The 12,627-nt window shown below is 40.5% G+C and overlaps 1 protein-coding gene across 1 annotated transcript; it reads right to left on the minus strand.

Moving 5' to 3' along the window:
- Positions 1–10,298: 10,298 nt before the first annotated feature.
- LOC104423983 (thaumatin-like protein 1) lies at positions 10,299–12,328 on the minus strand. Its single transcript, XM_010036395.3, is given in 4 exon segments — positions 10,299–11,127; positions 11,290–11,727; positions 11,729–11,993; positions 12,155–12,328. Coding segments are annotated over 4 exon segments (906 nt in total). The 5' UTR covers positions 12,216–12,328; the 3' UTR covers positions 10,299–10,985.
- Between the last annotated feature and the right edge of the window lie 299 nt (positions 12,329–12,627).

A 12,627-nucleotide genomic window follows, 5' to 3' on the forward strand; every position in this document is an offset into this window, starting at 1 on the left:
GAATCCACCTTGAACTTCGGCATTTTCCAGGAACCACCGCCATAAGAATGCAGTTATAATTCAAATATTCGACTCTGTTTTTGGGGGAAAGGACTGTTGATTTTTTCGCTTGTGGTGATGACCGAGGGTTGTTCTTGGTTTCTCTTCGTGGCTGCAGTGTCAAGGTGGCGGGTGGTGAGTGCGCGATGGTGGCGGCGGTCTCCAACCGCGTCGCCTCATCATCGTGGACGCCGCCACTCTGGACAGTCGCTGTCCCCGTTTTGGTGACAGTATGGCAGTTGTGGCAGCTGCTCTAATCTGGAGGAAAAAAAAAAAAAAAATCTTGGTCGCCTCCGTAGCTGGCTGTGCACAATGGACGTGCCCCCTCTCTCTCTTGTTAGAAGATACATATAATTCTTTAATACGAAAATTCAAAAAAATACAATAATCTTTGATCTTCATGATTTTCACAAATAAATGAAGATGTATCTTTAGCCATAGGGTTACTCTTGATAATAATTGTTATGGAAAATCAAAGAACTCAAACTAAATGAAGAAATCGATTTCTCTTCCTTAATCCAATATACTTTAATGTATTCTACTGATGGAGGAGAGAATATCAAGTTCTTTATGTTATTTTCTTATCCATGTAGGTGGAGAAAGGACCGAACTCTATTTATATGTTCCTTCAATAAGTGCATTCCATCAAAGCGTCTTTTCAACTTTCATAAAAGTCGCACCTTTTTGTTTTATTAGAGTCGCAACTTTTCATAACCAATACGTTATTTATTTTATATAGCATTTCAACTATTATTAAACCATATAATAAATCATATCATGTGGGCCACAATAATTCTTACATTCTCCCACTTGGTTCATATGATTTTCCTTTTATGGTTTAATAAAAACTGTAATGGACACAATAACATTATGCTATAAAATTTTCATTAAATTAGCAAACACATAATAATCACAATTCGGTAAAGAAAACTAATGCGATTCATAGCGGTTGTATGTTATTAATCGACATAGTCCCTTCTATGCACTACAATTATAGCACTTTACTTAACATGATCCATAAATGAGAAGTATAGTAATAGTCTAACTATAATGTCTCTTTAGAAACTATCATGTTTAACATTTATCTATTTCCATAATGTATACTAAATAGAAAACAGGAAATATCATAAACACATAAATGAGCTCAAAGTGTCAAATACATAAACTTAATACAATCATAATACAAAAATTAATGTCGTCCAATAATGCCCATCTTTTCAACATGCTCATTAAATGTTTTGGGCGGTAGTTCTTTTGTTAATGGATCTGCTATCATAAGATTGGTGCTAATATGCTCAATTGACACTCTTCATTTCTAAACTTCTTCTTTAATAAACAAGTATTTGATCTCTATATGCTTAGCACCCTTAGAATACTTATTGTACTTAGAGAAGAAAACTGCTGCAGAGTTATCACAATAAATTTTCAGCGGCTTAGCAGTACTGTCGACAATCACAAGCCCTTAAATAAAATTCCGCAACCATAATCCATGAATGGTGGCCTCAAAGCATGCCACAAATTCAGCTTCCATAGTTAATGCAGCAATAATTGACTGCTTTGCACTCTTCCATGAAATTGCCCCTCCAGCTAGAAGAAATAAGTAACCAAACGTTAATTTTCTTGTATCGGCACATCTGGCTAAGTCTGAATCTGAATATCTAATCACTTCGAGATGATCAGATCTTTTATAAGTGAGCATATAATTCTTCGTTCATTGCAAGTATCTAAGAACTTTCTTTGCAGTTTCCAATAATCCATTCTAGGATTACTTTGATACCTGCCCAGCATTCCGATAGCAAAACCTCATCATAATAGATGTACAAGGAATAGCGGGAACTTCTAAAGTTTGTCTCGATAAAAATTTCTACCCTTACTTCTTGAATGCATAAGGAATAGTGGGAACTTCTAAAGTTTGTCTCAATAACAACTTCAGTAAGAACTTCTACCCTTACAATGTCCAAAAAGTGATGTGTTAGCTTGTACTATAATATCAAGAATAACAACTTTAAAAATTTTGAATATAGGAACTTCTACCCTTACTTCTTAAATGCAAGTATCACGCACTCTTTCACTCCCACTAATTAAAACCATTTTCAATGAACCTAGCATTTCCGGATTCAACAATTCTTATACTATGATTAGGACAATAAAATTTATACAATTTGGATTTATCTGCATAACTAATGAAATAACCATTGGTCGTTCTTAAATCCAATTTCCTTTCATGTGAATTGTAAATTATTACTTCTGCTTAACAACCCCAAATATGCAAGTGTCGTAAATTAGGTTTCCTTCTCGTCCATAGTTCAAAAGAAGTATTTGGAATTGCCTTACTAGGAACCCTATTTAATAAATACATAGAAGTTTTTAAAGCATACATCCAAAAAGACAATGGTAAAAGATGAATGACTCATCATACTCTTAACCATTTCCATTAAAGTACGATTACGTCTTTCTGCTACACCATTTTGTTGTGGTGTACCTGACATTGTGTATTGAGCACAAATGCCATGTCTTTCAAGGAATTTAGCTAATGGACCTGGACATTATCCAAATTCATCATACTTTTCATAATATTTACTGCATCTATCCGATTTTACTATTTTCACATTTCTATCTAATTGTCTCTCAACCTCTTTAATATACATTTTAGGTGCATTCACTAATTGAGACTTATCATACAATAGATAAATGTAACCATAACATGAAAAATCATCAATAAAAGTGATGAAATAGCTTTCATTGCCAAAAGATGGAATATCGAAAGAACCATATATGTCAGTATGTATAATTTCAAGAAGTTCTGTTCTTCTCGTGACACATTTTTTAGTGTGCTTTGTTTGTTTACCTTTAATACAATCAATATACAACCCAATGTCAGTAAAATCCAAATTTGGAATAATTTCATTATTCACTAATCTTTGCATTCTTTCCTTGGATATATGACCCAAACGTTTATGCCATAAGTAAACAGAATTCTCATTCACCAAACTTCATTTAGTGCCAACATTATGATACAAGGTCATTAATGTCTCAACAAAAGTATTATCAAGTTTAAATTTGTAGAGACCATCACATAAAGTTTCAGTTCTAATAAGAGTATCACTCTTAAATAAACTGAAAGATTCAGAATCAAACTTACAATAAAATCCCGCTACATCAAGTATTGGCAAAGAAACTAAATTGCGAGAAGATGTAGGTACATAAAGGGTTCGAAACAAATCTAAATAATGCCTAGTATTTAAGATCAAACGGTAAGTGCCAATGCCTTCAACTGGAGCTTTGTTTTTGTTCCCTGTAATCACATAACTTTCATTTGACATTATGGTTTGGATCGAAAAAAATCCCTGTATCATATTTGACACATGAGTAGTGGCACCAAAATCAATCCACCAAGTATTATGAGAAATTTCAGTAAAGTTTGATTCAAAACATACTAAAATACAAGACTTACATTTCTTTTCGAACCAAGCCTTACGTTTTAGACAATCTTTCTTCAAGTGTCCAATTTTGTTGCAAAAATGACACTTAATAAGATTGTATTTCTTCTTGTGGATTTGAGAAGCTTTTGAAAAGTCATTCATGACGTGTAATCCTTTCTTCTTGCTCATTCCACCTTTCTTTTTTAAATTCTTTTGAACTTCTTGATGACTTGATAGATGAACAAAATGAGTATTTTGATTCTTTATTCTTGTTTTCTCTTGAACTAGCATACTGACCAATTCATTCACATTCCACTTATCTTTTATAGTGTTGTAATTCAATTGAAATGACCCATATTGCTCATGAGGTAAGGAATTAAGTATAAATTGTACAAAAAAATACCCATTCACGTTCAGTCCTAAAGTCCTTAACTTTGCTGTCAAATTCATCATCTCAATTATATGCTCATGCATGGTATGTGAACCATCATATTTCATGGTGGTCAGTGTGCTCATCAATGTACTAGCAAGTGACTTATCAGCAATTTAAGAACGCCCTTCCATAAATTTCATAAATTCTTTAGCATTGTCGGTCTTGGGAAGAGAAGTCTTTAAGTTGTTTGTAACTGTCATTCGCATGAACATTAAACTCAGTCTATTCGATCTTTCCCAATTTGAAAGACTTTTCATCATCGTTACTTTCATCAGTAATAGTAGCTGGTTTCTCAACTTAAAGCGCTAAATCAAAATCCATGACACCTAAATGAAATTGGATTGGTTTTGTTACACCCCGATCCTCGGGCGCGCGCCCATCCTTTACTTGGTCGATTTATTTGCGACGTCCCAGGAAGGTCGCCGACCCATTCATTTATATATGCATGCGGAAGTTTAATAAAATCCCCAGACAGTCGAGCAATGGGATATATAAGTAGGACTAAAAAAATTGAATCTGAAAACTAACACCCTTATGTACATCTATAATGACTCAGTCATACATGTACATATACAAACCATGCTAAAAATGTTGGTTTCTACTCAATTAGATTCTACAGCAACAGTCATCAGGATCCTACTTCGAATCATCCTCGAGGTTCTCCTTCAGATACTCCTCTTCGAGTTCTTTCTCCTCAGGTTCTTAATCAGGGTCCTGAAATGTTTTTCCCCAAACCGGGATGAGACTATGTCTCAGCAAGTTCTACCCCACTAAGACCCAATTAGGAAGCCAATACGCCATAAGGGCTGCCTAAGCACAACACAGGTCAAAGGGGCTTACCTTGGCATCAGTTCCTTCCTGCACATCAGTTCAATTAATAATATTTATAACTACAGGAAACAATCACATTCCACCAATCAGATCGACTCAGCGATCAATCGACTTAATCGATTACATGTCACCATGACCTTTCCCCGGTTTCGGTACATTCAATACTATCTATAAAGTCCGACCATAGTCTAGACTCGCTCACCCAAAGCCGATAATAGATAGCATAGCTCGCCCAAAGCTAATAGATATAGTATACTATGTATATGCTCGCCCAAAGTTGATAGATTAAGGCCCATAGGCCAAATTCCAGTATACTATATATGCTCGCCCAAAGCTGATAGATTAGAGCCCTCAGGCCAATTTAGTATACTATATATGTGTACTCGCCCAAAGCTGATAATAAGGTATACTGCTCACCCAAAGCTGACATATCGCCCGTAGGCTGATATAGTATACCGGTATACTGCTCACCCAAAGCTGACATATCGCCCGTAGGCCGATATAGTATACCACTTTCTCATACAATCAATTCCATCTTTTATCATTCTCGATAAATAGCCATGTGTGGGTACACAGTTGGCCTTAGCCAAAATATAATAATTTTACTTGCAAATAACCCACCAATTTCAACAGCCCATTACATATTTTTGGCGCTGTAGACCGACGCCCGGTTATTTTTCCGTTAATAACCAAAATCAGATAATTTAGGAATAAATCCTAAATTCCCAATTAATTCAATTTAGCACAAATTAACGCTCAAATAAATAAATGGGCTGCACCACGATAATCAGCACGGAATTTCGGTCGACGGCCATCTCAATCTCAATTTCCGAAATTTAATTAATTAATTAATTAATTAATTAATTTCGAAAATTAATAATTAATTACAATAAATTCAATTTAGCTCAAATCGAAGCTCAATTAAATAAACGGAGTTCACCACGGTCATCAGCATAATATTCCGGTCACTAGCCATCTCAATTGAATTTTCGGAAAATAAATAAATAATTAATTAATTAATTTCGAAAATTAAATAATTAATATTAAAAATTCAACTTAGCTCAAAATAAAGCCCAATTAAATAAACAGAGTTCACCACAGTCATCAGAATAATATTCCGGTCACTAGCCATCTCAATTGAATTTTTGGAAAATAATTAATTAATTAATTTAATTCCGAAAAATAATATTTAAATACCAAAAATTCCACTTATGCCCGAAAAGCCTAATTGAAGCCCACTAAGGGTTGGGAAAAATCCCGAGATGCTTTCAATAAATAGTAGACTACGTTTACTTGCTAATTGCACAATCAATTTGTCTAATTTACATCACAATTGACTAATAAACACTAATCCATACTAATCTAACCACATAAACCTAACTAATTAAAACTAAGCAACCCTTAAACGTGATTAACCTACTAAGCAGGGATTAGTGAGTTAAACTCACCCTATTAACGATCTGAGCGGCTCAAATCGACGAGGACGACGCAAGAATCGATAGTCTCCAAGGCGGGCCTAGCTTTCGAGGTCGGGAAGCCGGCCAAAACGGGCCACGAAGCCGCTGCCATACCCATTTTTGGTTGCTGCTGTCCGCTGCGGTTTAAGGCCAAGAAAGGGTAGATCCGAGTTCGGTTGGGGCATGCAAGGGCCGAGGGGGCCGAGGAGTCTCGGCGGGTTGAGGCGGAGGCGTACAAGTGCCGGAGGGAGCTCGCGGTGGCTCACGGTGTTGGACAGCAGCTGCGGTCGCTGGCCAAGCCAGAACGACGTGGCTGGAGGCGGAGACGCGCGGGGCAGCACACGCGAAGAGAGGCGGCACACGGCGGTCCGGCGCGACGGCGGGGGGGTGGGGGGGGGCTACTCCGGCTTCTTCTCTGCGATTTCTGGGTTTGAAAGGCACAACCAGGAGGAAGAAAAGAGCTGGTCGACCGGCAGCAGGAGGGAAGAGAGGGAGGCGGAGGTGCGGTTGGACGTGCGACGGCCTCCGGTGGGCTTACGGCGGCGTTCCGGCGGCTGCTGGTTGCTACTTTGCGGCTTCTTCGGCTTGCTGGGTTTTCAAAGAAGAAGAAGATGAAGAAGATGGAGAGGGGCCGAAGGGGTCGCACGATTGGGAGAGGGAGAGGGAGGAGAGAGAAGGGAGGGGGAGGCATCCCTTTTCTTTTTCTCTTTATTTAATCCCCCAAAAATGGCCCACCATGAACTGCACGGGTCGATACGCACAGCGCCTAGTATCCATCGTTTACGGCTAGGACTACCGGGGTATCTAATCCCATTCGCTCCCTAGCTTTCGCCTCTCGGTGTCGGTGTCGGCCCTAGCGAGTGCTTTCGCCGTTGGTGTTCTTTCCGATCTCTACGCATTTCACCGCTCCACCGGAAATTTCCTCTGCCCTACCGTACTCCAACTTGGTAGTTGATGATGTCATAGTCCACTATCTCCAATCTCCCACAACCTTAGTCCAATGGGTCCAATTCCTTTTTTCGCCGTGGCATAAAATCTCGTACACTTAATTCAATCAATTCTCAATCAATTCCATCCAATTGAAGCTCAATTAAATTAACCCATGTGTCCTCAACCTTCTTATGACTTTTCGCCATCAAATTATCCAACTTGCATCCCAATGATTCAATTAAAAATGGCCCTCTGACAATCCCGAACAAAAACGACCTTACTTTGCTTTTCGCGGAAATCTCGGTTTGTAGAAAAATCTTCCGAGGATGAGTCGACGTTCCTAAAATGAATTGTGACTTGACAGAACTTCCAATTTCTGAATTCGGGTTCGATTTCATGATTAATTTCACTCCGACACGTTTTTAGCGTGACCTAGGCTACCAGGTAGTTTTCAGAACTTTTTAGGACAAATAACCCGTGGTCGATTTTCTTCGAGCCACAATGAACCCACTCGACCCAATGGCGACTCTCGATTGTCGTGAACATTTCGATGATTCAAATACGGACACAGGGTATCAAAATGACAGTAAAATCAAATTAGTGCCGGTCGACGAGAGTTTTCCAATTTAGTGGAGTCACCCACGATCGGTCACTCATCTCAGTCAAACCGACCTATCTCTAATTTTAATTCAATTTTATACTATGTCGCAATGGCCTCTAAAATAGTCATGGTCGAGAACTCGGTCATTAGTCGAATTCTCAAGTCTATCTACATTATAGTCCTTAATAGCTTACCCAGTTAGTCTAGTTATCTCGTAAGTGGCCAACTCAGAGAAAAACACTGTAGTCGCGTCGATGAAATGCCCAATTTATTAAATCGAAATCAGGACCCGAAAATCTGGATGTCACATGTTCACTCCAATTAGGAAAATTCATCTCATTGAATAAGGGAATAGACTAGACATGCGAATGGAGTGAAACAGGTACAGATACTACAAATGTGCAAGAAAATACTCATACATTAATGCCTTACGAATATCATGTAATCAGATTCAAACTAAACTACACATGCCCATCATAGTTCTCCTTTGGGCGATCCTATGATATACAAATATATATAAACCATAATGATACTAATAACTTTTATTTGGTAATTGTAATTTATTTGCTATCTTTGGATATACAAACAAATTTAACAAGTCATATTAATTACCAACTATCATGTTCATGAATTATAAGAAAATAATTAACCTAAGTTCTTATAATAAATGAACTTCAATATATACCCATAATTCCAATAATGATATGAAACATATTAATTTCATATATAGCATCAATTAACCATGGGTAATTGAATAAAATAATTTATAATATCAAAAAATTCAAAAGACTTCAAGGTTTGACCACTTTGGTGACTAATGAACCATTCATAATATGAATTTTTTTAATATTGTAAAATAAAAATATTTACCAAATGCACACAAGGACAAAACGTAATCAAAGCATAAGGGCAAAATCGTAAAATCATAAATCCATAAGGGCAGAATCATAAATTTAAAATCTAGGGCAAAATGGTAAATAATTAGCAATGGCAGAATTGTAATTATAAATAAAAAAGGGCAGAACAGTAAATAAATTGGCCAATGGCATGATTGTAAAAACATGAAAAGAGAGGGACAAAAGCATAAAAGGCCGCGCGGAACGTCAGGTGCGTGGCCTGCACGAGGGCATCCAACACGCAGGTGCCTACAACGCACGCACCTGGCAACTACACGGGCAGTCCTGTGCGCGTGGATCCCCCGCGCGCGTGCGACGGCGCGTGGAGCGTGGGTTCGACGCGCCTGCAACTGCAGCACACATGTGGAGCCTACGCGCCTTCTCCCTCACGCACATAAGCCATTTTCTGCCGGTTTTTGCCGTTTTCAGCTGCGATTTTGCCGCCGTCTCTTCTCCGACAACTCATCCCAAACACAAATAAATAATGGGTTTTGAAGAGTATGCCGGCACGACCACATGGGTTCAAGTTTCGGCGAAAATGACCAAGAAATTGGCCTCAAATGAAACAAAAATTTCCCAAAATGCAAATCCTTAACCACTGCGACTTCCGCCGCCCTATTAGCCTCCGGCAAACACCAATATATCGGAAAAACTCATGGCTAATGCTCCTCATGGCAGTGCGACTGTATGGGTCCGAAATCAAGCAGTGGGTCGCCGGATTTTGCCCGGAATCAACGAGTTTCTTTCTTGGCCTTAAAATTCCGAATTCCTCCATTTTTTATTTATTTATGAAAACGTTCCTTCATTCAGATTTTCTTCGACAAAACCCTCCGAAAACATTTCAATAATAACGAATCATCATACATAAATCATAATATTTCTATAAACGGAAAAATCATGAGATTGTAAATCACGCTCTGATACCAAATGTTAGAAGATACATATAATTCTTTGATGCGAAAATTCAAAAGAATACAATAATCTTTGATCTTCATGATTTTCACAAATAAATTAAGACATACCTTTAGCCATAGTGTTGCTCTTGATAATAATCATTGTGGAAAACCAAATAACTCAAACCAATGAAGAAATTCGATTTCTCTCCCTTAACCCACTATACTTTAATATATTCTATCGATAGAGGAGAGAATACCAAGTTCTTTATGTTATTTTCTTGTTCATGTAGATGGAGAGATGACTGAACTCTATTTATACGTTCTTTCAATAAGTGTCTTCCATCAAAGCGCATTTTCAACTTCCATAAAAGTCGTACATCTTCGTTTTATTAGAGTTGCAACTTCTCATAATCAATACGTTATTTATTTTATAGCATTTCAATTATTATTAAATCATATAATAAATCATATCATGTGGGTCACAATAATTCTTACATCTCTCTCTCTCTCTCAAGTGGGTGTAGGGCCCCGTGCGCTTTACAAGATCAAGTGGATTATAGACTCAATGAGCAACCTGGCATGGAGAGAAGAAAATCTCAAGAGGTCAACGCATTGCTTCATGGCGGATGCGAATCTCTGAGCAAAAATATTTAGGATCCTTTTGATAATTAATTTAAACAAAAGGTTTATAATTTAATTAATTACAACAAAAAGTACAAAATTGAATTGTCATCCGTACAATAAACTTAAGATTGTTTTGGTTTTCTTGCTAGTAGATTACAACTCGAGAGAGTGTTTGTGTTGCACTCTTATCTGTGCTAGTGATTGCACCATTATCTTAATAAAGACAAACTTCCAACTGATGCCAATGGTTGGCGCGAACGAACGAAGATAGAAAGAAATACCAAGTTGCAGTAGACAAGGGTGGCAGCTCAAAAAAGGAAGTTTAGTCACCTCGCAAACTAATCTGCTCTATCAAATACTAAGAAGTAATAGGTCGTAACACTACTTCATCTTCCAAGGAAATTCCATCGCTCTTCTGCATTCTAATTGTAACTCTAAAATATAATCTAAACATCAAATCGCATCCTACATGTCGAAAAACTACTGGAAATGCAACAAAAGTCGGGATCAATCGGAATCCATCAAGCGCTGGAGAGCCTGCCGGCGGTTGACTTCGTGCCATCACCCTCAATTTCCATCATCATCGCCCTCCGAAAAAATCTTCCCGAGAAAATATCATTTTTCCCGGAATATTTTGGTCCAGAGATTCGCGTCATTAGAGGGAGCGACGCATTGACCTCTGTTCTCGAATTCTCTCCCCGGAAATATCACTTTTCCCGAAAATAATCCACTTGATCTTATAAAGCGCATGGGCCCTACCCAGTTGAGATAGAGAGAAAAAGAGGTGGGCCCACTGTGTAATATTTTCTCGCGAGGAGCTAGGCGAGGCGACGAAGATTTTTTCTTTCTTTCCAAATCAGAGCAGCTGCCGCAATTGCCATACTGTCGCTGAAACGGCGACAGCGACGGCCGAGAGTGGCGGCGTCCACGACGACGAGGCAACGCCGCCTGAGACCTCCGCCGCCAACATCGCGTACTCACCGCCCGCCGCCTTGACACTGCAGCCACGAAGAGAAACCAAGAACAACCCTCAGTCGCCACCACAAGCGAAAAAAATCAACAGTCCTTTCCCCCAAAAACAGAGTCGAATATTTGAATTATGACTGCATTCGTATGGCGGTGGTTCCCGCAAAATGCTGAAGTTCAAGGTGAATTCTTACCTCGTGGAAGGCGTCGGGCAGAATGTGATCTCGTAATCCGCCGAGGCGCAGGTGAAGGTGCTGGTGCCGTCGTCGTAGGCGTAGCTGTAGGCCTTCGGGCACGCCCTCTTGAAGAACTCCGAGTACTGGCTCGGCCTGCACGTGCTCGGCGATCCGTAGGCGCCGCTGCAGCAGTACTGCGGGTCCCCGAACGCGTCGCACGCGCTCTTGCATGCCACCCCGCCCTCGCTCGCGGCGCTCGTCACCTTCAGCTCCTGCGGGCACCCGACGTTCAGGTCCGCCGCGCACCCCGTCGCGGTGCAGTTCCCTGCCCCGGAGGCGGAGCCGCCCCGCGGCACAACCAGCATCGGGAGGTTGTACCCGTCGACCAGGCTGACGTCGTAGAAGTCGAGCCCGCCGGCGCCGTTGAGCGTGAACTCCGCGAGGGTGGCCGGAGGGGGCGCCGCTGCCGGAGCACTCGAGGGTGGAGGAGCCGCAGTCGCCGGTGAGGCAGGCGAACTTGCCGGTGGCAGGGTCCTGGGAACAGAGGGTGCGGCCCCAGAGGCGGCCGGACCAGGAGGCAGGGACGGTCACCGAGGTGGTCGCGCCGGGGTCGAGGGCGAGGCCGGTGGTGGAGAGCGGCGCGGTTCCGGCCCCGGAGAGGATCCCCGGCCAGACCTTGAAGCTGCACGAGTTGACTATGGTGAATGTCGCCGAATCCGCACCTGCAACGCAAATTCAAGAAACAGAGCATGAGGTCAGAATCCGCGCCGAAAGCACCGAAAGTCCGAAACTTAAAACCCAAAGCGAGTGACCATTTACGTGATTTCAAGAGGAAAAACGAAAGGGCCATGACAAAAGACTCCCTTTTGACACTGGAACTTACCAGTGACCAAGAAGACCAAAACGTGGAAGAACAGAGCAACTGCGATTCCGAGCGAAGCCATTGAGTTTCAAATCTTAAGAATGAGCAGCCGACTGTAAATTCGAGAAACAATGGTGTAAAAGAATGAATGTCTCCGAGAGATGTAGACTCACTTCATTTCTGTGTGTGAAAAGAAGCTGGAAGCGCAGATGGAGGAGGGAATGAGAGGGGGAGGAACTATTTATAGGTCCGGGCGGAAGCAAATGGCGGTCATGTGCTCAGATGGTGGGCCTTCTGAGAAGGAGGGGAGGTGGGACCCCCAATGCTAAAATTCTCATCACAGTTTTCCATATTACCTCAGACGACATTTCGCGAGAGCGCGGGGACACCCGTTGAGTCGGCGATTTTCTGCGTACTTAAATCGGCTGATATCCTCCCTCTTTTTTAATTGTAATAATTTGTCCTCTTCTTAAAATTTTTCTCTGTTTCTTTCT

The sequence above is a fragment of the Eucalyptus grandis genome, chromosome 10 (genome assembly GCF_016545825.1).
Source record: "Eucalyptus grandis isolate ANBG69807.140 chromosome 10, ASM1654582v1, whole genome shotgun sequence".
NCBI lineage: Eukaryota > Viridiplantae > Streptophyta > Magnoliopsida > Myrtales > Myrtaceae > Eucalyptus > Eucalyptus grandis.